The 26,478-nt window shown below is 43.7% G+C and overlaps 1 protein-coding gene across 2 annotated transcripts in view; it reads left to right on the top strand.

Moving 5' to 3' along the window:
- MAML3 (mastermind like transcriptional coactivator 3) overlaps nt 1-26,478 on the top strand; it is a 349,702-nt gene that overhangs the window by 167,655 nt on the left and 155,569 nt on the right. The window contains exon 1 of one of the 2 annotated variants that reach the window (XM_078852483.1): nt 13,555-13,704. The exons of the other annotated variant lie outside the window; for it this stretch is intronic. Within the exon in view, the coding sequence (XP_078708609.1) occupies nt 13,588-13,704 (117 nt within the window). The 5' untranslated portion in view covers nt 13,555-13,587. Of the gene's footprint in view, nt 1-13,554; nt 13,705-26,478 lie in introns of those variants that run through there. 2 annotated transcript variants of the gene reach the window in all.

The raw sequence follows: 26,478 nt of genomic DNA, 5'->3' as shown, positions 1-26,478 counted from the left end.
CAGCTATTGATGTCAAATTTTTCGGTATCTATTCTCACATTTCGATTTTTTTAATTTGCATTTTACTTTTGCTGCTACAGTTCTTGTTTGATGCCCTTACCTAGAAAACTTAGTAATTTTCCTACATAGTTAATATTCAGATATGAAAAATCTATTACAGTTTAAATGATGAATAGATGCTAATTTATACATATATACTTATACTCAGAATGCCTAATTAATGATCTTCTGTGTCAGTCACGGATATGCAAATGATTATATTTTGCAGCTCTATCGTAATTGTATTCCCCTCTCTGGCTTAAATTTGGGGGAACATTTTAACTGTGGCTTAGAAAAGGATGTAAAAGAAAACAAACAGCAAAACAACCAACAATTATTTAATTATTCATACCTTTAAAATGTGTGGAGTTGTGATTATAATGGTAGTTTTTAAATCAAAACTGGAGAGGCAGCAGAAAAAGAGCTTAATGTTTTCTAGCAATATCAATCTATCATATGTCTGGTATGTTCTGTTTGTTTATATGCATGTCATTGACAAAGACAAGATACATTACAAAGCAAAATATCCTCCTTCCACTAAAGCTTCGGTGGAAGTGGTGAAAAGTCTTCAAGTCTTCAATCAGGGGCAACTTCCATGGACTAGACTAAAGTGACCACATGTTCCAGGTTGTCTGGCATGTTCACATGTGTCCAGTGGGCCTGGATTGACAGCACCAGGGAGCTCTCGTGGCTGAATGGTAGCTTGTCTGACTTGCCAAAGCGTTAGTAGCTCATCATCCTCATGGGGGGTGAAAATCATCCCCGTGCAGCAGCCCAGCACAGGTCTTTTCCACTGCTTTAATTCCCTAGTGCTGTCCATCTAGACATAAGTCCATTTGGCCCAGAGCACATAAAAAGCCATAATTCCTTGTTCCTCTTTCATTGCTACAAAAATGTACTCATAGAATCTCAGGGTTGAAAGGGACCTCAGGAGGTCATCTAGTCCAACCCGCTACTCAAAGCAGGACCAATCCCCAATTTTTGCCCCAGATCCCTAAAGGGCCCCCTCAAGGACTGAACTCACAACCCTGGGTTTAGCAGACCAATGCTCAAACCACTGAGCTATCATTCCCCCCAACTCATCCTGCAGTGGATTGAAATACTCCCACTACTTTTCATTGCGTTTAGTTTGTAAGTATCTCTATGTGAATATTTATGGAGCCAAAGCTATAGAGATCAGTTATTTGTAAATGTTGATTTTGGATTGCTGGGAGCATTAAATTGAAATTGAGTCAGATTTTCAACTCTTTAAATGGGAGTTGGGCACAGTAAATCGAAGGAGATCAAGTGCTGTGCTACTAGTGTCTTGGAATGAAAATGGCGGTGTGGGTCGTCTAAAGTCACTGTAAAAACAGCAGTTCTTCTTTTAGTGATGGTTCCCTATATGATTTTCAAACACAGGTGCACACATGCACCACATGCTGGAGACAGAAGATTTCTCTATCCGTGTCTATTTACCCGCACGTGCGCTATATGTAGTCTTATGTGGCAGGAGTGGTTATATGATGCTGTGCGGGATGATGCATCCTCAGTTCCTTCTTACGGCTGCATGGTTGGAGTTGGAACCCTTGTTCCTCCATGCTCATAGCTTACCTGCGAGAGCATTCTAGTCTGTTGTATATAATCATTGTTCTTGTTTTCTTATTTAGTTAGTTAGTTAGTGTACTTAGTTTCCCATTACCCTGTTTGGGGCCCATCTCGCCCCCAACTTCCCTGGGGGACTATGCCCCACATTCCGGAGTTCAAGAACTGTGCTTTGTACCCTCACTCGTTCTCAGTGAGCGATGAGCACCAACGTTGTCTTTACTGCCTCAGTACATCTTGCCACTCACTGTGAGATACGTACATCCTTCCTACCACAGACCCACGAGGCTCGTCTGCTCTACCTCCATAAGTTCCTCCTAGAGGAGGCTCTCCAGCTTCACGCTCAGTTCAACCCGGGACCATCGGACTCAGCAATGTACTACCCTTAGAGGTGAGTGCCTCGCTTAGCCTATCCCATCCCGCATTGCAGATCAAGGGCTGGTGCAGGACAAGCCCAAGCATGAGAGTCACAAACACTCTCTGGGCACTGCAAGAAGTCCTCGTTGCGAACTGACGCCAAGCGCAGCATTCCCTCCCCAAGCCAGGGACCTTATGGACCTTACCACACCACAACCTAAGCTTCCCCGTTCCGAGGGTGGATGCATTGGGTGCCTGACGGGATTGCTCTTTGGGGATCTCGCCACCAGTACCGCCAGTGTTTCTGCACTCCACACCACGGATGCGGTCCTAGAGATGTCCCTGCAGACTCCTGGACACGTTGAACCTCTCATTCCAGTGGTGCACCTAGACCTGCCCTACCTTCCCTCTCTGCTATTCGCAATACCAAAATACCTGTTGCATCCTCGCACCCCCTTCTGCACTGATCGTTCCTTGCTACTCACTCTTGTTTGGAATACATATAGGGACTATGACTCTCAGAACAAGAGCTGGTTACTTACCTGTAACTGGAGGTTGTTCGAGATGTGTGGTCCCTGGTTGTATTCCAGTACCTGCTCTCCATCCCCTCTGATGCAGTCCGCGCTGCTCAGCGGTACGAGGGAGACTGGGGGGTGCTGTCCCGCACACCTCATATAACCTCATCTGCAACATGAGGCTACATACGGCACACATGTGGGTCAATGGACACTGGAACAGAAATCTTCCAGCGCATTGCATGAATGTGCACCCATGTTTGGAATACAAATAGGGACCACATGTCTCAAAGAACCTCCAGTTACGGGTAAGTAACCTCCTCATTCTATGTGATTACCTGCCACAAGTAAAATAATTCCTGAATTTATCTAATTCAGGTCTACTTCTGACTTATCAAAAACTATATTGATGTTATTATTCATTGTCCTCCCATAAAAGACTCTTCCTGTCTATTTTTTCCTTTGGGTGTGTGAAGGTCCTAAGAAATAGGACAGTCATACTATGGAGATAGTGTGGCTTAGATACATTCGACAGAAGGAAAATATTAGAACACAATGTGGGATTCTTTCCTTTCCGGCCATTTTTTCCAGGTGAGCATAAAGGACTCTTTCACCGCCTGTCATTCTGGACAAGGATTTTCCTCCTTTTTTTATTCCAAGGAACTAAGAGCTGTGCTAGGAGCAGAGTTATAAGCTCTACTAGCTGGAGGCAGGATTCCAGGCTCCTGAATCATAGGACTGGAAGGGACCTCGAGAGGTCAGCTAGTCCAGTCCCCTGCACTCGTCGCAGGACTAAGTATTATCTAGTCCATCCCTGACAGGTGTTTGTCCAACCTGCTCTTAAAAATCTCCCATCATGGAGATTCCACAATCTCCCCAGGCAATTTATTTCAGTGCTTAACCACCCTGACAGGAAGTTTTTCCTAATGTTCAGCCTAAGCCACCTTTGCTGCAATTTAAGACCATTGCTTCTTGTCCTATCCTTTTATGTACTTGAAAACTGTTATCGTGTCCCCTCACAGTCTTCTCTTCTCCAGATTAAAGAAACCAGTTTTTTTCAATCTTCCATCATAGGTCATGTTTTCTAGACCTTTAATCATTTTGTTGCTCTTCTCTGGACTTTTTCCAGTCTGTCCACATCTTTCCTGAAACGTGGTGCCCAGAACTGGACATGATACGCCAGTTGAGGCCTAATCAGTGTGGAGCAGAGCGGAAGAATTACTTCTTGTGTCTTGCTTACAACACTCCTGCTAATAAATCCCAGAATGATGTTTGCTTTTTTTGCAACAGTGTTATGCTGTTCATTCATATTTAGTTTGTGATCCACTATGATCCCCAGATCCCTTTCTACAGTACTCCTTCGTAGGTAGTCATTTCACATTTTGTATGTGTGCAACTGATTGTTCTTTCTGAAATGGAGTACTTTGCATTTGTCCATATTGAATTTCATCCTGTTTACTTCAGACCACTTCTCCAGTTTGTCCAGATCATTTTGAGTTATTATCCTGTCCTCCAAAGCACTTGCATCCCCTCCCAGTTTGGTATCGTCCGCAACCTTTATAAGTGTATTCTGTATGCTGTTATCTAAATCATTGATGAAGATATTGAACAGAACCGGACACAGAACTGATCCCTGCTGGATCCCATTCAATATGTCCTTCCAGCTTGACTACAAACCACTGATAACTACTCTCTGAGAACGGTTTCAGAGTAGCAGCCATGATAGTCTGTATCCTCAGAAAGAAAAGGAGTACTTGTTGCACCTTAGAGACTAACAAATTTATTTGAGCTGTAGCTCACGAAAGCATATGCTCAAATAAATTTGTTACTCTCTAAGGTGCCACAGGTACTCCTTTTCTTTTCTCTGAGAACAGTTTTCCAACCAGTTATGCACCCACCTTATAGTAGCTCCATCTAGGCTGTATTTCCCTCATTTGTTTATGAGAAGGTCATGCAAGACAATATCAAAAGCCTTACTAAAGTCAAAATATACCCCATCTACTGCTTCCCCCTGTCCACCAGGCTTGTTACCCTGTCAAAGAAAGCTATCAGGTTGGTTTGAACGATTTGTTCTTGACAAATCCATGCTGATTGTTACTTATTACCCTATTATCTTCTAGCTGTTTGCAAATTGATTGCTGAATTATTTGTTTCATTATCTTTCTGGATACTGAAGTTAAGCAGACTGGTTTGTAATTCCCCAGGTTGTCCTTATTTCCCTTTTTATAGATAGGCACTATATTTGCCCCTTTCCAGTCCTCTAGAATCTCTCCTGTCTTCTAAGTGAGCTGTAGCTCACGAAAGCTCATGCTCAAATAAATTGGTTAGTCTCTAAGGTGCCACAAGTACTCCTTTTCTTTTTGCGAATACAGACTAACACGGCTGTTACTCTGAAACTTTTCGAAGATAATCACTAATGGGTCAGATATCTCCTCAATCAGCTTTTTGAGTATTCTAGGATCTGGTAACTTGAAGACATCTACCTAGTAATTTTTAATTTGTTCTTTCCCTATTTTAGCTTCTGATCTTACCTCGTTTTGAGTGGCATTCACTGTGTTAGACATGCAATCGCTACTAAACCTTTTGGTGAAAACTAAAACAAAAAACATTTAGCACTTCTGCCACTTCCACATTTTCTGTTATTGTTTTTGTATCCCCATTGAGTAACAGGCCTACCTTGTCCTTGGTCTTCCTCTTGCTTCTAATGTATTTTTAGAATGTTTTCTTATTACTCTGTATGTCTCTAGCTAGTTTAATCTCATTTTGTTCCTTGGCCTAATTTTGTCCCTACATACTTGTGTTATTTGTTTGTATTCATCCTTTGTAATTTGACCTAGTTTCCACTTCTTGTAGGACTGTTGAAGATCTCCTGGACGAGCCAGGGTGGTCTCTTGCCACCCTGGTTTACCCAGTCGTGGTTGGCCTCAAGTCTTTCACATGGCAGTACACAGGCAACACCGGCAATGTGTAAAACACCAAACCAAAGCTCAGACAGGGATTTGTGAGGAGTTTACAGCCCGCAACCAGATTACCGTGGTGGGCTGCATGTGACCCACAGGTTGCCCACCACTGGTCTAATCTGTACTGCTTTGCTATTTCTTTGCTAATACAAATTATGACCATTACAACCTAGGAGCCTAATAGCCCCATGACCTCAAATGCTTCATCATCATGGGATGTACTATTCAGTTCTCTACAAAGAGAGACAGACATAATGGGGGAATTTTGTAAGAGCAGAATCCAGTCTGTAAACACTGAAAGGATCAAGCATTCTCTATACAGCCATACTCATAAAGAATGAATTTCACTCTCATTCTGCATTCTTCTCTTTTTCTCTGTGGAATGCTGGATCTAATTTTTTTAAATGCTGATACTTAAGTATTTGTTGTCTTTCTTTATGGGTTGAATCTATAATTGGCTGAAACCCCGTGAGTGTGTATTCAGGTGCCAAGGCTTTTCTGCTGCTTGTCACTTATTTGAATGCCATAAGTGCTGACCATTTTTGGCTACTTTGTTCTTCATATATCCATGCCCACAGGCCCTGAAAAAATTACAAGCATAGGAAAACCAAGGAGTCCATACATTCGGCTTTCAAGAAATTCCATGGGCTGTGAACATTAATACCATAGAGCCCGTTTTTTGGAGGCTCACCTACAGGTGGCATTTAACATCCATCATAACAGAAATGGAACATGGAGAAATAACAAAACTCATGGAGAAGCAGAAACTCCTGTATACAGACAGCTTTCTGGATGTCCTGTTATAGGTTACTTGTAGTGAAGCCTTGTCATACAAATGGGCCATTTCCAGTGGAATGGTGAGAACATCCTCTTTTGGTTTTGACCTTTTCTGTTTTGTAAAACTGACTCTCTCTATTCCTGGGATTTGTAGGAAACAGCAGCCCAGAGGGTTTAGTTCCATTTGCTTGCTTCATCTATTCCAGCAAAATTAAGGAAGGAGGACCTGTTAATTTTTGCTTCCTCGGCCAGCTATGCACAAAACATTACAAGTCCTTACATTAATAATATTTTATTATAGATATTTTACTTTAAAAAAAATCAACAATAGCTATTTAGAATCTGGATGTCAGTTCTCAACAGATTACAATGACTTGAAAGTGGGTCAAATTCGGGACCTAAACTTTTTGATGATTGTCCTTTCAACTCTGTTTGTACATGTCCCCACTAATTAGTCCCTAACTATGTTCAGGCACTGTTTTTGTTTACGTAGCTTTCAGTTTCTGTTTTTAAAAAATTGAGAAAAATATCCCCTTCTGGAGCAAAACTTGGGAGGAGAAGTTCACAAAGCTGCTGGAAAAGCAGCACAGCCCTGTTTGAGCCAACAGCAGGGAGAGAAATGTAACGTTTGTAGAGGGAATGGCTCCCTCCTCCTCCACTTTCCATGCGTCAGCCACAAAAATAGCAACATCAGGAACAATGCTCTGTTGGCTAATAAAAAAGGAGGAGAAAGGTGATGCTGTTCCAAGCTGCACTAATCAAATCTTTTCTCCGTGATAATCAGGGAACCAGGTTAGTTGTAGCTGCAGAAGTACAAAGTTCTGGCATTTCCACTTCTGTCTCTCCTTCTTGCCTGCTTGCATTGGCTTTGTGGTCACTTTTAGCCATGTCAGCATGTTGAAAATTGCTGACAGTAAACATTGAAGGCATGCATGCATGCTACTGAAGAAACCACAAGGAAAACAGCTTAGAGTAAATGGCGGATTTGCTCATTGTGACATGTTCATGGCTCCCAGGCAAAATAGGGAGACTCTTGCAAAATGTAGGGCTTGGGGTAGTTTTTTATGGGAATGGATGTGACCCACAACCTACATAGCTTTTCTTTGTGGGTATGATATGTGCAGTAGGAGAGAGCAGAGCACTGTGTATGATGTTGTACAAAATAGGAGAGGCATTAAAAATCCCATTTGAGCCGCTGACACGGATTGTTAAAGCAGCAGTGTGTACCAGTTCCTTTTATTCAGGTGATAGTATTTGGTTGTCCCTGGTAGGCCATAGAGTGGCCCCAAGACAAAAATAGAGCTCACAAAATGTTGTCGTCATGGTCCATTTCTGCCTTCATCTTTAATATGGAGATGAATCCTGCAGACACTACAGAGTGCTCCAATCAATATGGAGAATTGCATGCTGGGGCCTGTCTGTTGTTTACTCCATTTTATGGTAATTAGGGGCTGTCTTCAAGCTCCTGGCAATTTGTCACTGTGGGCTTTTAGTTTGGCAAATTTTGAGTGCCCTGAGGTAGGGCAAAAATACATATTGAGATGACCTCACACTGGTTTTTTTTGTAAATTGACTAGATGGCAGAGCGCTTGTACCATGGATGAGTTCAGCCTCTGGACCGAGATGGGGAAGGGATGAGAGACAGCTCTATTGCCTTTATTGCTTATTGTTGTCTGGGCTTTGTATTGCAATGTAGATCTATCTAGCAGGGTGCCACAGGGCCTCTGCCTACACTGAGCCAGGAAATGTGTTTGCTTTAAAACACCATTGAACTGCCTCAGGCTAACTGAGTTTCAACACAGTCTGGTTAGTCAGTGTGCACAGGGCCAAGCTGTGTGTAAGTTGACTTTGGAAACCATTTCCAGCCTAAAAACCTGATACTTATCTTGCACTGCAGTAACTCCAATGTCACTGATGATTAATATCAGGGTAAATGAAATCAGAATTAGGCCCAAAGGCCCCAAGTCTCTGTTGCCCTTCACAGGAGGCATAGCCCGGAAGGGTTGCAGGATGGGGCAAAAGTGGCTTTATGCCATGAATTCTGGATTTGTCTGGGGTCCTGCTTTACCTTTTATATCAATTTCCCCTAGCTGCCTGTGGACCAAAATAATTGAAGCACAGACTGCTCCAGCCACACCCATTCTGCCACTACATGTCACCTCATCCCGGGGGCACAGCCTTATAACAGGGGCTTCAGAACTAGGTGGTGTAGAGCCATAGGAATTTCCCACTCCAGGAGTGGCATAAAGTCTGGATTGAGGCCCAGAATCTGAGCCAAAACCCCCAAATTGGAACACAGAGCAGATTATATCTTGTTACTGGTTTCAGAGTAACAGCCGTGTTAGTCTGTATTCACAAAAAGAAAAGGAGTACTTGTGGCACCTTAGAGACTAACTAATTTATTTGAGCATAAGCTTTCGTGAGCTACAGCTCACTTCATCGGATGCATACTGTGGAAACTGCAGAAGACATTATATACACACAGAGACCATGAAACAATACCTCCTCCCACCCCATATATCACATTGGTGGATGTGCAGGTGAATGAGCCTCTGATAGTGTGGCTAATGTTATTAGGCCCTGTGATGGTGTCCCCTGAATAGATATGTGGGCACAGTTGTCAACGGGCTTTGTTGCAAGGATAGGTTCCTGGGTTAGTGGTTCTGTTGTGTGGTATGTGGTTGTTGGTGAGTATTTGCTTCAGGTTGGCGGGCTGTCTGTAGGCAAGGACTGGCCTGTCTCCCAAGATTTGTGAGAGTGTTGGGTCATCCTTCAGGATAGGTTGTAGATCCTTAATAATGCGTTGGAGGGGTTTTAGTTGGGGGCTGAAGGTGACGGCTAGTGGCGTTCTGTTATTTTCTTTGTTAGACCTGTCCTGTAGTAGGTGACTTCTGGGAACTCTTCTGGCTCTATCAATCTGTTTCTTCACTTCCGCAGGTGGGTATTGTAGTTGTAAGAATGCTTGATAGAGCTCTTGTAGGTGTTTGTCTCTGTCTGAGGGGTTGGAGCAAATGCGGTTGTATCGCAGAGCTTGGCTCTAGACGATGGATCGTGTGGTGTGGTCAGGGTGAAAGCTGGAGGCATGTGGGTAGGAATAGCGGTCAGTAGGTTTCCGGTATAGGGTGGTGTTTATGTGACCATTGTTTATTAGCACTGTAGTGGCCAGGAAGTGGATCTCTTGTGTGGACTGGACCAGGCTGAGGTTGATGGTGGGATGGAAATTGTTGAAATCATGGTGGAATTCCTCAAGGGCTTCTTTTCTATGGGTCCAGATGATGAAGATGTCATCAATATAGCGCAAGTACAGTAGGGGCGTTAGGGGACGAGAGCTGAGGAAACGTTGTTCTGAATCAGCCATAAAAATGTTGGCATACTGTGGGGCCATGCGGGTACCCGTAGCAGTGCCGCTGATCTGAAGGTATACCTTGTCCCCAAATGTAAAATAGTTATGGGTAAGGACAAAGTCACAAAGTTCAGCCACCAGGTTAGCCGTGTGGGGGGGCGGAGGGTGAGAAAACCTGGATTTGTGCTGGAAATGGCCCAACTTGATTATCATACACATTGTAAGGAGAGTGATCACTTTAGATAAGCTATTACCAGCAGGAGAGTGGGGTGGGAGGAGGTATTGTTTCATGGTCTCTGTGTATATAATGTCTTCTGCAGTTTCCACAGTATGCATCTGATGAAGTGAGCTGTAGCTCACGAAAGCTTTATGCTCAAATAAATTGGTTAGTCTCTAAGGTGCCACAAGTACTCCTTTTCTTGTTACTCTGGTTTTACACCAGTGTTACTCTGTTGAAGTGAAGTTACCCCAGTTTTACAGTGGTACACCTGAGATCAGAATCTGAGCCTGGGATAACTTAGGGATCTGTACGAAAACATGATTTCCAAACTCTTTGTAAACATGGTCTACTCTCTTTCACATTAGCCAGCCAAACTGCATTTAAAATGAGTTAGTCTGAATGGATTTAAAACTGTACTTTTAATTTATTCAGTAAAAATGGCTCCCAACCCCATGCAGATGGAATCTTTAATGCCTTGCCAGCTAAAGGTAAAGTGCCATGTGAAATAGCAGCTAGTAGCTGGGGAAAGAGATTGATATTAGGGGAAAATTCAGGGATTTGTCTACCCTTTGTCTGCTGTATAGGCTATCTGCTCAAGGCAGAGACTACATCTTCCTGGTTAAGTTAGAGACTACATCTTCCTGGTTGTCTGTATAATGCCCCATCCACACTGTAAGTGGTATGTAGATAATAAGTAAACCAAAAAATTCTTAATTTTGTGACATTAATGCTTACATTAAAACCCTGCTGTGAAGTACCCTGTATTTTTTTAAAAGAAGCAGTTGTTCATTGTAAGGAGGACACTGATGACATAATTATTTATAAATTTCACTGAAAAAAAAAAAGTTGAGTTTTGTACAATGAGGAGACTTCTGCTATATTTAGAATAAAACTTCATGCTTCCACTGTCAGGATGTGAGCTTAATTATAGCATGCTGCAAACTTTGCTTACTTCGGGTAAAGGAGTTTTGCTGCTATTTTTGTTTTGTTTTTGTAACCGCAGCAGGAGTTGAAGTAAATTTAATGCAACTTGAGAGGAATTCCTTCAAGAACCAAAGATAGCAGCTATGCTGTTTACAATAGACCCTACTTTCAGCTTTTCTGCTAAGTGAAATGAAAGTACTTTTGGGGGGAATGTTGCTTACTATAGCTGTGTGCGATTTATTTATTTATTTAATTTATTGGTAACTTACTGTTCACCTTTGCATTGTACCAGAATTAGCTGTTAAGCCTTTAATAGGAAGACTCCTTCACGGCTGTGTTGGTGGTTGTTCAACTGCTAGAGGATTATGGTAGCAAAATAAGTCTGGTAAATTGGGAAGTTTGCATTAGTGAACAATAAAAAATACATGCAGATCAGACTCTTTCCCTTAAAGAGATAACTACTAGCTCTTTACAATACTCAATACAAGATGTAACCACTCTGTGGTTTGAAGAGACTGGCACACTGTGCTCCAGATAATAGCTAAACTGTTGCAGGGTAGGGCTGAAGGACAGTGGCAGAACGCTTGGAATCTGTACAGTGCTGCACTTTAAACAACAAGGAATGTTAAGGTTCCAGAGTAAAACACTGAGAAGTTAGGCACTGACAAATGTAGTCTTTGTGTGGCTCCTTAATCTTTCCCCTCCTGGGAATCAATTACACTAATCACATAATGTTGTTTTCCTCAAGACCCTCACCTCATTCGGTGCAGCGATTGTCTGTCTCCTTATACTTGATACACATGCACGGGAACCCACACAGCATGAACTCAGATATAGTCAAAAGTTCCATTTATTTTTGAGTAACCTGAATGTCCTGAATTGACTCTGTATCTCACTGTGTGGAAGAGGCATTTCCATTTATAGTGAGCCTCTCTACTTAGGTGACCCATTCCTATAGATTCTGAGTGTTCCCTGTAGGTAACCATCTTCAGTTCCCATTGGAGTCCAGTCAGTAGGAGTTAAGGGCACTCAGCATCCTGCAGAAAGTGCTAAAATGCAATGCAGGGCTGAGCTCATGGTAAAGTTGTTCTCTGAAAAAATGACTCCTCTATAGTAAACAGGTTCCACTGCAGAGAGAAACTATGTCTCTCATATCAGTCAGGCACATTTGACTTCCATAGCTAGCTGGCTTTTGAACACCTAAACCCTTGGAACATCTATGTAGTTAGTTTGCTGCTAAGTCCTCCGAACTGCAGAAAAGGGAGTTGTAATTACTAAAAGCATTTCACGCAAATTCAGGGCTTGCTCACATGAGCAAATCACGATAGAACAAAGCAGAAGAAAATCAGGAGATAATGAGGAAGTGACACTGGATCTGCGTGGTGATTTGGACTTCAGAGAAGCCTTTTTTCCTGTCTTTAAGCTAAAGAATGAAATAGCATTATTTTCCCATGCTGATATGATAGGATGACATGTTCAGAAGTAATCCTGAGATCACTCTGAGCAGGAGTGTCCACAAGTAGTCACAAGGATGTTATTTATTTATTTATTTTAGCATAGTCACAATGGTTTAAAGAAAAATTAATTTAAAATTGCAGCTAATTAATATTTTTGATGAGATTTTATTTGGCCCTTTTACAGCCAGATACAGCTGGGAAGGTGGGATTAAGAAGTCCTCCAAAACCAGTGTAACTGGCATAACAGCCGCCCTGTTTATGATGATTACTTGTATTACAGCTGTGCCTCAGGGCCCCAGCCAAGATCGTGGCCCCATTGTGCTAGACATGGTACAAACACATAGTAAAAGACTATGGCTCTGGCCCTGAGGAACTGGCCATCTAATTAAACAAAGGAGGGGATGGGAAACAGAGAGGTGAAGTGACTTGACCAAGGTCACGCAGCAGATCCATGGCCGAGCTGAGAAAAGAGCCCCAGTCTCCTGACATCTAGTCCAAGGCTTTATCCACTAGGCCCAGTGTGAGCATGGAAGCTACTGTTGAGCTGCTGCCTTGCCTGGGAGCAAATCACTCTCTCTGTGTCTGCCCTCATGCTCCCTAGGCTCAGGTGTGCTTTGCCATTCAAATGGATCTCACACAGTACTAGCAAAGCCAGGGAGTTCCAGGAAACATTGTGCCTCTCTCTGGCAGATTGCCTCCCGATGCGCCCTCTGAGGCAATGGGCTCTGCCTTAAATGGGCTCTGCCTTAAAGAAACAATCTAGCTCAAGTAACCAATACCTCTGGTGCTCCATTTTTTATAGACACATCAGCTCAGTGATGGGGGCAAAAAAAATTCTCCCCAGGATTTAATTTTTCAATATGATACATTAAAAATAGATACAATGTACCTAGCAAGAGGGAACATCATTTTTATTTTCAAATAGCAGTGTGGATTATAAATTTTTATCCCCCCAACCGTTTTTTTTTTCAGAGCCAGATGTTTTCTGATTTAGTGATAGATTATGCAGTACAGCAGTGTGACACCCAGTGGAAATTCCCCCCCTGCAAAGCTTTTATAATACAACAACATATATTCACATGTCTGAAGGTAAACCATTTATACTGATCCCATGGGGTAGAAAAATTGCTCCAATTGGCATGGTGCAGGGATACTATTGAGGCAGCTCACCTTATGGGTAGAGGAGCCACTAAGTGGCATTTGCAAAGTCCCTGCAGAATAAGGTTCTAGCTGCAAACCATGGTCATCAGACATCCACCCCCTCCCCCTGTAAAGCCCCGGGAACTTAGAAACTCCCCTTCCTGTTTTCTTGGCAAGTGGTCACTTATCATCTGGTCAGGTGACAATGCCAAACGATCCCCTGCTTGGAGCAATGCTGAGCTACTGGAGCTGATCCGTGTTTGGGGAGAGGATGCTGTGCAGGGACCCAGGATGCCCCCTGATCACCCCACAAGACCCATCGTCAAAATGGAGAGAGCTTCACTGCGGGGAGTGCTGCAAATGTAAACGCTCTCCGACGCCTGTGGAAGTAAGTGAGTACACAAACCAGTGCTTTTCTTTCACTGGTTCACTATCACCGTTGAAACTGACAGCGCAAAAACTCTGCAAGTGTAGACATAGCCTTAGTAAAAACAGAGTCAAGACCTCAGGATTCGGGTCTTTATAATTTTGTGTTTGTTTTTCAAAGGGGAGGCATGGCAATAAAAAGAGCATCATCTGGGAAAATATAATGAACGTTTTGCATAAATCAGCTTTTATCTGTTATTTCTTAAAATATAATTTAATTTGTAAAAATAAATAAATTCCACCACTGAGATTTAAGCATTAACCTGTAGGCATCCATTGCTTATTGGAATTATGGGTGATGGATTACTGAGAGTCAGAACTAATGATTTTGTAAGGGTTTTAATATTTGATCAAAAAAAGAATCTCGTCTGTGTGGGTCATATGACAGCAGCTCTTCAGAAATTCTTATGGCCAAGGAGGGCTATTGCTTGCTAAAGAGAGGGCACTTCAGTGACATGGATGGTATAAAACAGCCTAATAAAACAGATGTTGGCACTAATACCTTGCCCAGGACATTAAGCAGAGAAATCTGTTGCTAAACGTTGTTCCACTTTCATGAAGGTCCCTGCACTATAAATTGGGCTGGTTGATGCTGCAAAATGTTTTGCTTATTGAGACAAACTGGGCACAAGAACTGATAGGCAGAAAATTGTTACATACCATTGGTTCCCCTCTCTGCTGCCTAAAGAATTCTGCAGCATATTTTTGTAAAAAAAACTGTTATTAGACCCGATATCTGTATTCCTTTCCCTTGAAGGCAATTTATATCTTATTTTCAAGTTCCACAACGATCTGCCATTTCAGGGAGGGGCATTTTAATTTTATTCAGTGTCTCTTCAATATATCCCTATTCCATTGCAAAGCTAATCAGAGCATTGCCTGACAGGAATTGTGGTGGGGCATGGGGAATAGGACATCTCAGGATATGTCTACAGTGGCAAGTTTCTGCACCACCAGTTGTACCATTTTTATTAAAACGCTGGAATTAAACCGCTGTTGCGTGTCCAAGCTATGCTCCTTGTGATGCTGGACGCATCCACATTAGCCGTTCTTGCAACAGCAAAGACGGCAGTGCATTCTGGTAGCTATCCCACTGTGCAACTGGCCGCAGGGTGCTTTGGGAAGGGTTTGCAATGTCTCATGGGGCAGGCACAGTGTCACATGATGCAGGTTTCCCAATCCCATTGTCCATGGGCATCCTACTACATTGCCAGCTGCTTTTCATCCGAAGTGGGGGGAGAGTGTGTGACAGGGAGTGTGTGTGTGTGTGTGTGGAGGTGGGGAGAGAGACTGTGTGTTTTGGGGGACAGAGAGTGTGTCAGCATGCTGTCTTGTATGTTCAGACAGTGTCAGGAAGCAACGGAGCAGCTCAGCACAGCACGCAGCGGCTGTCAGAAATGGTGCTTTTAAAGGGAGGGGCGCATGTCTCCAGGGCAGCTGAGTCACTTGAGGCATTATGGGACAGCTCCGGAGGCCAATTACAGCACAGAAGGCAATCAAGTGTCTACACTGGCAATAGAGCGCTGGAGCCTCTGTGCGAGTAGCCTTACGACTCTCATTGACCTGGGTTTTTTGCAGCACTGCAACTTAGGCATTTCTGCGCACAAAGTGGCTTGGCAGTGTGTTCCCGTCTGCAGTTTGAGCGCATAAAGCTGCTTTACTGCACAAAAACTTGCCAGTGTAGACAAGCCCTCAGAAAGCGCTGTCCTCTCTTTTCTAGGGAAGCACGGATGTGTGGACAGTAAAGGGAGAAAAGCACTAGGGAATGATCCTCTATCTATCATGAAAGGGAGTGCTGGAAACCTCTTGCAATTTTTTCCCTTGTAAATGTATTTCCAGCAGGGGTGTGAATTGTAAAGCACTCTGATGAGAGTCTCTGTGTCTTTCTCTCCCGCAGCTGCCCCCCCCCCCCCCGCAACCTCGGCCCCAACACAATGATTGCTAGGTTCTTGTTTTCAAACAAAACCCAAAGCTGACCTTAGGAAGCAAAAGGGCGCAAAGGTCAAGAGCAGTCTATTATTATAATACATTTATCAGACCTGAAGTTTGGTTGGCCAAATTGGATTAGGTAAATATTTAGCAGGCATGGGCTGTCCTGACTCTGCACATCAAAGAGTATATGACAGGCTCAACCACTAATAGTTGACAAAAGGCCCAGAAAATGCAAGCAACAGTACAGGCCATTCACTACGTGAGCTAGGGCCAGTGCCTCTTCGGCAGAGTCCCAGTTACAGAAGAGAGTGGGGGAAGACTGGTTTTAAAATCTAGATTTTTGGGGGCTCCCTTCTTTCTCATTTTACCATTAAGGTCCGATCACATTTCCATTAACTTTAGGCCATTTCAGAAAGAACAATTAGTGAGAGAGACAACAGCAGAACTAGTCACCAGCTTTTGTATGTTTTTGTGCCATTGGGCCTTTTTGCCTTCATGTCAGTTATTCTCCTGAGAAGCTTTTCCTGAGTAAAAACAAAAGATGATTAGTAAATATTTATCTAGTACCAACAGGGTGCTACTGTAGGCGCTTTAAAAGCAGGTCTGAAGACAAGGTCCCTGTCCTGAAGACTTTATGATCTAAATGAGAGAGGCCTATCCACAAAGTGCGGATCCAGATTTGTGCTTTCTGTTTTCATGATGATCTCATGTCAGGGCTTAGCACAAGGCACTTTGGTGCTCTGGACTACAGATCTCTGGTGGCTCCTGGCCCTGGCCACTGCTGCTGTTCCTAGCAATGCAGGGTCTGCACTCAAGGGAGCAGACTTCCTGAGGTCATCTTAATCAGTGGCAGATGCATAGGCAGGAGTTGCCACAGAAATTAGGTGGGTACAGGACTGGCTTTAGGCACCAGCAAAGCAAGCACGTGCTTGGGGCGGCACAATCCCAGGGGCGGCGTTCTTCCGGCCACCCTTGGGCAGTTGCGCTCTTGGAGCTTGGAGCAGCAAATTTTTTGCTTGGGGTGTCAAAAAACCCTAGAGCCGGCCCTGGGTGGCTACCTATGGAACCTACCCCCTAAGGCTGGCTCTGATTTTGTTTGGAGCTATTACAAAAATGGGACATTGCTATGAAGTTCAGGTTCATATTCCAAATTTCTCCAAGTCTGGATATGTTTGGATCCGGTGTTCAGTTTGGGCTCATCATTAATAAAAATGTTCTCAAGTTCCATTTTAAAGCTAATTTCAGTGAATGTCCTTGACTGTGTTTATATTCCTCCTCTTCTTCTCCTTCTTTATAATCTGTACATCCCACCTGCTGCTGCTGCTGGAATCAGTGTGCATGTTTTCTAAGGAGAACAGCAAAATATACAAAACTTAACAACAAAGCGAAACTTATCAAGTAGCAGACATGCATAAATCAAACTATAAACCACCATGGTAATTTGAAAGGGCCAAGAGAGGGGAAACATATCCACCTGTCTTTTGCCTGAAGTTTTCTACACTGTCTCTTCTTGCACCAGAGAGCAGACTAGAGACAAAAATACCCTGCAACTGAACAAATGCAATTTGGAAAGCTAACAAAGATCTGAAATATATAATGAACTTTCTTACCTATCCATGACCTTTCCCATGCGCTGAGACGGATTGAGAGAGAGAGAGAGAGGGTAGCATCTCAAGGGCAACAGGGTAATTTACTATATTTCGTCTATGGAAACAGTGTCCTGACTTCCTGGTTAAAGAAAACATAAAGTAGAACACTTTGGACTATAGTCTGGTTTACGATAAATGTACAGGTTTCTGTTAACTTCAATAGTAGTTGTGTGCCAGTATCCAAAGCTAGAATATGGCCCCTTCCAAACAGCATTATGAGTTGTCTGTGAGTTACTAGGCACTTAGAATCTGAAGTCTGTGTTCTAGGTTGGAGTTTGAGTGTAGCTCACAAAGATATTGTGGTTGAATTTTGAAATTCTGTACTCCAAAGCATCCCACAAGACAAAGCAAAAGTGTCACTCTGATAAAGTCCAGCGAGCTGATTCTTATCTGTCAGACCTGGGGCATTTAGCAGTCATCCTACTCCACAGGAAGGAAGTGCCTTTTTTATGTCATCCTTCTTCCCCTGCCTTTCTGGTGTGATGTAATAATCCCATCAAAATTAATTTCAGATTGTTTGTGCTTCTTGAAATGAAAGATCTCCCAATACTTTTAAGAGAGATTGAGGCAATGTTTCCCAAAGGCTGGGCTGTGACCATGGTGGAGGGCTGAAATGCTATCTAGGAAAAATAGACCTGTCACAATTGTTCATCAAAATCTCAGCTTTCATTTAAAAAAAAAATTAGTATCTGGTTGCTACAATTGCTAACAAAAACCTTCAAGACTGAAGCGAGTGTAACACATGCAGAAATGTCTGCCTGAGCTCACATAGAGCCTGAAACAATAGGTATGAACTGCCTCAATGGCTGGTAACTCACATGTCAGTTATGATACTTTAATGTCAGTATTGGTCACTATTGCTGTCTAACCATGTAAGAAAGGAAAGGAAACGAAACACATACTATGGAAATCTACTGTTGGGATGCAGTAGTTGTATAAATTAAGATTGATAGGTCTTTAACAAAACATGGTGAGGTGGTTGGTGAGGCGGTGGAAGGATAGTTTCCTTTTCCTGAAGTGAGGCTGAGTGGTGGTCAGCATTAACTCTTTCAGTAAAACCAAGTTCTAATGTCCAAGACTATGTGAATTCTTGCTGATCACATGATGGTTCTCTGTACATTCAGTGTAAGTAAAAGCATGTTAGTGACTTCAGAGCCTCCCTTTCAAAAGTATGTAAAGTGTCCAAGGCCTGGTCTACACTATTGAGTTAGGTCGACATAAGGCAGCTTCCGTCAATCTAATTCTGTAAGCGTCTACAACAGTGGTTCTCAAACTTTTGTACTGATGACCCCTTTCACACAGTAAGCCTCTGAGTGTGACCCCCCCATTATAAATTAAAAACACTTTTTTTAATATATTTAACACTATTATAAATGCTGGAGGTGAACCAATGTTTGCAGTGGAGGCTGACAGCTCATGACCCCCATGTAATAACCTTGTGATCCCCTGAGGGGGTCACAACCCCCAGTTTGAAAACCCCTGGTCACACTAAAATATAGCTCCTACTGATGTAACTCACCCATTACACTGACTTAACTCCACTTCTGCCAGAGGCATAGTGCTTAAGTCAATATAGTTAGGTCGACATTGTGTCAGTGTACACACTGTGTTGCTTACATCGACTGTTGCTTCCTTTCAGAAACTGTCCCACAGTGCCCCACACTGGCAATTAAATGAGTGCAAGCACTCCTGGTGAGGATGCCAACACAAATAGCATAATGTGGACATGTAAAAGTAATTCAATTATTGCAGTGGCTGTATGTCGACGTAACTTAGGTCAGCTTAATTTTGTAGTGTAGACTTGCCCGAAGTTTCTCTTGGAAATGGGATGCAGGCTCTTAATTCTCTTAAACCCTTTTGAAAATTCTACCCCTCACCACCAGAATCCAGGGTGCTTTGCTTAACTATCTTAAGCATGAATGGCATCAACCTTATTTTTATTCTGTAAGCTTTCTAAAGCACCCAACAGAAAATGGGTGTAGTTAGCAGCTTCTGCCAGGAGTTTGTCAGTGTATGTATATATGATAATGTTTCACTGAAATAAAATACAGCTGATAATAATGATGCAATTTTTATACAACATATATGGGACTGATTCTCCTCTCATTCACTTTTTTTTTTTGTACCAGTGTAATGTCATTGACGTCAGTGGAATCACTCCTGATTTACACTGGAGTGAGAGGGAGGAGAAATTCAAAAGTGATTAGTGATTTTGAGTGCCCAAGCTGAGATATCTTTAAAGGGCCTGATTTCAGATGGTCGGCACTCAGCACTTTCTGAAAATCAGGTCCCTTTAAAATGCTGCACGTTGAGTACCCAAAATCATTACTCACTTAGAAATATAAGGTTATATCTTTAGCATCCTGTTTCGACAGCTATCATTGGAGTGGGCATGTTTTCAGATAGCCACCAAACACAAACAGCTCAAACACGTTAGTCTTTTGTAATGGAACTAGAAGCATCTGCTTGAGCTGTGGGGGCTGAGGGCTTGAAACCAAGGAAGAGGGTGATGGACACCACTTTATTCTCTCCCCCCAACTCTTTGTCCTCTTCCCTGCTTCTTCTCCTCCTGCTACTGCTTCAGCTGAGGCAGAGCTGTCTTGTTGCCTGCTTGTCTCCAGGGTACTTCCCTTTGGGCCATGGAGCTGCAGAACATACATTTAATCTGCATATAGTTGTTTGGATATCTAATCTGATGAAATCTCTCTCTGAATTTTCTCTTGAGGAAATGATGCAGGAAATTGCATTTTCTGCATTTCCTTTACCTCAGCATCACCCCTGTGCATCATTTGATGAGATGACATTATGCTGTGAGAAACACTTGGGGGGATTTTTTTCTTCCTTTTTCTCGTAGCAAATGTAGGGTCTATCAATCCTTCTGTCTCTCTTGACAGTGTGAATCATAAGAACGTTCAGGATTTTAAATCTAAGCAGATTGTACAGACATAAATTTAATTCTTTACCCTCAAACTAAATTGATTAATGTGCAAAATGTTCCCCGTTGTGTCATCCTGGGTGCTGGAAAAGGCCACTTTATTCTCAGGAGTGAATCACCCAAACTCCAGCAACATAACCATGACATGGCAAATGTTACTCAGGGTATGTCTACGTTACGAAATTAGGTCGAATTTATAGAAGTCTTTTTTTAGAAATCGTTTTTATATAGTCAGTTGTGTATGTCCCCACACAAAATGCTCTAAGTGCATTAAGTGCATTAACTCGGTGGAGTGCTTCCACAGTACCGAGGCTAGTGTCGACTTCCCGAGTGTTGCACTGTGGCTAGCTATCCCACAGTTCCCACAGTCTCCACTGCCCATTGGAATTCTGGGTTGAGATCCCAATGCCTAAAGGGGCAAAAACATTGTCATGGGTGATTCTGGGTACATGTCATCAGGCCCTCCCTCCCTCCCTTCCTCCGTGAAAGCAACGGCAGACGATCGTTTCATGCCTTTTTTCCAGGGTTACCTGTGCAGAAGCCATACCATGGCAAGCATGGAGCCCGCTCAGATCACTTTGGCAATTTTAAGCATATTAAACACCATGCACATTATCCAGCAGTATATGCAGCACCAGAACCTTCCAAAGCAAAACTGGGCAAGTAGGCGACGTCAGCACGGTGACGAGAGTGATGAGGACATGGACACAGACTTCTCTCAAAGCACAGGCCCTGGCAATGTGGGCATCATGGTGCTAGTGGGGCAGGTTCATGAGGTGGAACGCCAATTCTGGGTCCAGGAAACAAGCACAGACTGGTGGGACTGCATAGTGTTGCGGGTCTGGGACAATTCCCAGTGGCTGCGAAACTTTCACATGCGTGAGGGCACTTTCATGGAAGTTTGTGACTTGCTTTCCCCTGCCCTGAAGCTCCAGAATACCAAGAGCAGCCCTCACAGTTGAGAAGCGAGTGGCTATAGCCCTGTGGAGCTCGCAACGCCAGACAGCTACCGGTCAGTCAGGAATCAATTTGGAGTGGGCAAATCTACTGTGTGGGCTGCTGTGATGCAAGTAGCCAACGCAATCAAAGATCTGCTGATATCAAGGGGAGTGACCCTGGGAAATGTGCAGGTCATAGTGGATGGCTTTGCTGCAATGGGATTCCCTAACTGTGGTGGGGCCATAGACGGAACCCATATCCCTATCTTGGCACCGGAGCACCAAGCCAGCGAGTCCATAAATCACAAGGGGTACTTTTCAATCACAAGGGATGTTTCACCAACATCAACGTGGGATGGCCGGGAAAGGTACATGACGCTTGCATCTTCAGGAACTCTGGTCTGTTTCAAAAGCTGCAGGAAGGGACTTTCTTCCCAGACCAGAAAATAACCATTGGGGATGTTGAAATGCCTATAGTTATCCTTGGGGACCCCTCCTATCCCTTAATGCCATGGCTCATGAAGCCATACACAGGCAGCCTGGACAGTAGTCAGGAGCTGTTCAACTACAGGCTGAGCAAGTGCAGAATGCTGGTAGAATGTGCATTTAGGCGTTTAAAAGCACGCTGGCGCAGTTTACTGTCTCACTTAGACATCAGTGAAACCAATATTCCCATTGTTATTACTGCTTGCTTTGCACCCCACAATATCTATGAGAGTAAGGGGGGACTTTTGTGGCGGGGTGAGAATTGAGGCAAATCGTCTGGCCTCTGGTTACGTGCAGCCAGACATCAGGGCGGTTAGAAGAGCACAAGAGGGCGCACTGCGTATCAGAGAAGCTTTGAAAACCAGTTTCATGACTGGCCAGACTATGGTGTGACAGTTCTGTTTGTTTCTCCTTGATGAAACCACCCCACCCCACCCCAGTTCACTCTTCTTCCCTGGAAGCTAACCACCCTCCCCTTCCCCCTTCAATCACTGCCTGCAGAGGCAATAAAGTCGCATTCTTTATTAATTCATCACACAAATAGGGGGATAACTGCCAAGGTAGCCCGGGAGGGGTGGGGGAGGAGGGAAGGACAAGGCCACACTGCACTTTATAACTTTAAAACTTATTGAATGCCAGCCTTCTGTTGCTTGGGCAATCCTCTGGGGTGGAGTGGCTGGGTGGCCGGAGGCCCCCCAACCACGTTTTTGGCATCTGGGTGAGGAGGCTATGGAACTTGGGGAGGAGGGTGGTTGGTTACACAGGGGCTGTAGCGGCGGTCTGTGCTCCAGCTGCCTTTTGGCAGCTCAACCATACACTGGAGCATATTAGTTTGATCCTCCAGCAGCCTCAGCATTGAATCCTACCTCCTGTCATCATGCTGCCACCACCTATCATCTTCAGCCCTCTCTTCAGCCTGCCACTTACTCTCTTCAGCCCGCCACCTCTCCTCGCGTTCATGTTGTGCTTTCCTGCACTCTGACATTGTCTGCCTCCACACATTCGTCTGTGCTCTGTCAGTGTGGGAGGACAGCATGAGGTCAGAAAACATTTCATCGCAACTGCATGTTTTTCGCCTTCTAATCTTCGCTAGCCTCTGGGAAGGAGAAGATATTGTGATCCTGGAAACACATGCAGCTGGTGGAGGGAAAAAAAGGGACAGTGGTATTTAAAAAGACACATTTTATAGAACAGTGGGTGCACTCTTTCATGGTAAACCTTGCTGTTAACATTACATACATAGCACATGTGCTTTCGTTCCAAGGTCACATTTTGTCTCCCCCCGCCGCGTGGCTAACCCCTCCCACCACCGCATGGCTAACAGCAGGGAACATTTCTGTTCAGCCACAGGCAAACAGCCCAGCAGGAACGGGCACCTCTGAATGTCCCCTTAAGAAAATCACCCTATTTCAACCTGGTGACCATGAATGATATCACTCTCCTGAGGATAACACAGAGAGATAAAGAACGGATATTGTTTGAATGCCAGCAAACATACACTGCAATGCTTTGTTCTGCAATGATTCCTGACTACGTGCTACTGGCCTGGCGTGGTAAAGTGTCCTACCATGGTGGACGGAATAAGGCTGCCCTCCCCAGAAACCTTTTACAAAGGCTTTGAGAGTACATCCAGGAGAGCTTTATGGAGCTGTCCCTGGAGGATTTCCACTCCATCCCCAGACACATTAACAGACTTTTCCAGTAGCTGTACTGGCTGCGAATGCCAGGGCAAATTAATCATTAAACATGCTTGCTTTTAAACCATGTATACTATTTAAAAAGGTACACTCGCCAGAGGTCCCTTCTCCACCTGGTGGGTCCGGGAGGCAGCCTTGGGTGGGTTGGGGGGTACTGGCTCCAGGTCCAGGGTGAGAAACAGTTCCTGGCTGTCGGGAAAACCGGTTCCTCTGCTTGCTTGCTGTGAGCTATCTTCAACCTCCTCCTCATCATGTTCCTCGTCCCCAAAACCTGCTTCCATGTTGCGTCCCACTCCATTGACGGAGTCAAAGCACAGGGTTGGGGTAGTGGTGGGTGAACCCCCTAAAATGGCATGCAGCTCATCATAGAAGCTGCATGTTTGGGGCTCTGACCCGGAGAGTCCGTTTGCCTCTCTGGTTTTCTGGTAGGCTTGTCTCAGCTCCTTAAATTTCACGCGGCACTGCTTCAGGTCCCTGTTTTTGCCTCTGTCCTTCATGCCCTTGGAGATTTTTACAAGTGTTTTTGCATTTCGAAAACTGGAATGGAGTTTTGATAGCACGGATTCCTCTCCCCATACAGCGATCAGATCCCGTACCTCCCGTTCGGTCCATGCTGGAGCTCTTTTGCGATTCTGGGACTCCATCATGGTCACCTCTGCTGATGAGCACTCACCTGCAGCTTGCCACGCTGGCCAAACAGGAAATGAAATTCAAAAGTTCTCGGGCCTTTTCCTGTGTACCTGGCCAGTGCATCTGAGTTGAGAGTGCTGTCCAGAACGGTCACAATGGAGTACTCTGGGATAGCTCCCAGAGGCCAATACCACCAAATTGTGTCCACACTACCCCAAATTTGACCCAGTAAGGCTGATTTCAGCGCTAATCCCCTTGTCGGGGATGGAGTAAGGATATCGATTTTAAGAGTCCTTTAAGTCGAAAAAAAGGGCTTTGTCGTGTGGACTGGTGCAGGGTTAAATCGATTTAATGGTGCTAAATTCAACCTCAACTCCTGGTGTAGACCAGGCCTCAGAGACGACAAGAAAGAGGAACTATATGCCTTGCTGCTTTAAATCTTAATGTGTTTTTTGCCTATCTCCTTCAGCCAGATCTCAAGGATGGGAAACACCAGGCTCCTCTGAGGTAGAAATGGCATTTGTAAATCAAACAGTGAAATACTTCGGTTTTTTTTTTTAATAATTTGCAGTTTTTTCTCAAATGTCTGTTTTTGAGACTTAGTGAATTATTATACCCTACTTCCTAAATTCTCCTCGGATTTCAATAGGATATGATATTCTTCACTTCCTGTCCTAAACTGTCATGTGATATTGCTGTTAAATAACTGCAGTGTTCCCCACCAGAAGTGATTGCATTCTAGTGGCAGATGAAGTGATTTTGATATATATGGCTTGTAGAGGGGCTTTAGGATCCTGCAGCTTTAATGGCACTGTGTAAAATAAGGTATTGTGATACTAGGACTGTGCCAATTAACATGGATTTTCTCATGAAGAAGGAGGCTTTATTTAGTAGATAATCAACTGGTGGGGAAGTGAGAGCTTGAAAATTTTCTAGATGTATATTAATCATACAAGTATATCTATTAGTTGGGGTGAGGGAATATGGAAACGGAGAGGTGCACTAGTGATGTCCAAAGGCACTGCACTGGTGAGAAATCTAGTTCCCCACCATCATATAGCTCCTCTTCCTTATCTGAATTGAGGACATCACTTCCATTTGGGCTTGAAAACATTGGCTTGCTTGCCTGCCTGCCAGTGGAACAGAAAATGGGAACATTTACTTTGGAGTGCTTGAAGGAGGACAGCTAAATCATCAATTTCTGTAATATCCAATTTTTAATTAAAAAAAAAAAAGAGGTTCTAATCCTAATTGGTTGCATAGATGGACCAATACATTGATGGGAATGAATGCATGGATTTTTACAGGAATGTTGTGTCTGGACCCTTCTTAGGGGCTCCATCCTTTGTATCAGCTTTTGACTTCCTATTGTTGCTGAAAGAGAGCAAGTAGGAAATCTGCCTCTGCTGCTGGTTGGCGCTTCCCCAAGTAACAGCAGAAATGTAAAATTGACATGGTTCTTGTCAGTTTTGCTGCTGCCCACAGGGATCCAATGATCATTAATGAATCTGGTTGATTTCACTGTGTTGCTGCTTGGGGCCCACAGGAGCGACACATGTCTGCAGACTCAGAGAGACAGTACTGGCATGAGTAACCTTTGGAAGATTATCTATGCGATCCTCAGGGCTAGAAACTTTTTTTTAAGGTTAGATTCTGCAGAAGCCGATGATTTCAGCAGCCACCTCTTTCCCCAGCCTTACCAGGAAATCACCCCACGTGTCATTGCTGGGTAAATGAATGGGTTTTTCAAGCCTTAATAGAAGTGATATCCTTAGCTCCAAGAGGCAGAGAGTGCTTGATATCACAACAGCCTCATTGAAGTGAGTGGGTTCCAGTCCTGTGAATGCAGTCTGTTTCTCTCATCTGGTTGTTGCATGGGTCTAACCGAAGGACTGAGGAGGACACTGCTCTTTTATAGGGGCTTGCTCTGACCTATCAGTAACAATCCCTGTTGAGAGGTGCTTTAAATGGGAAATTCAGTCTACTGGAAGTTACAAGATCACAGCTTCATATCTACAGGTGATCAAGAAAGGAATTCCCTCCCCCCTTCAGCAAATTTCAACAAAAACAAAAATAGTTTCTTGTTCATCAAAATGTTGGCTTGTTTAAAATTGGTGTTCAGTGATTATCAAAAAATCAAACAGGAGAGGCTTTTGCATTGTCGTTTTTTCAATTGGAAACAAGAAATTGATGTTTTCCTGTCAAAAAAAATTTTTGGCGGGGGGGGGAAATGTTTGTTTGGAAAAAAAAATCTATTGACAAAATTTTCAACTCAGTGTACTGAGACCGCCCCCACTGCGCACACACAGACCCCCGCCTACTCTGAATTCTGAATCCCAGGAGAAAATGGAGTCACAGGGTAATTCCAGGTCCCCAAGGTGAAGTTTTGGGATTTCCCAACAGTCTTTTCCTCCCAGTCTCCCGCAAGCCCATTGAAAACAAATAAACAAACCCCATGTTTTTAAACAA

Source organism: Lepidochelys kempii, chromosome 4 (assembly GCF_965140285.1).
Source record: "Lepidochelys kempii isolate rLepKem1 chromosome 4, rLepKem1.hap1, whole genome shotgun sequence".
Classification (NCBI taxonomy): domain Eukaryota; kingdom Metazoa; phylum Chordata; order Testudines; family Cheloniidae; genus Lepidochelys; species Lepidochelys kempii.
The sequence above is the reverse complement of the archived record's forward strand: the minus strand, read 5'-3'. Positions and strand labels throughout refer to the sequence as shown.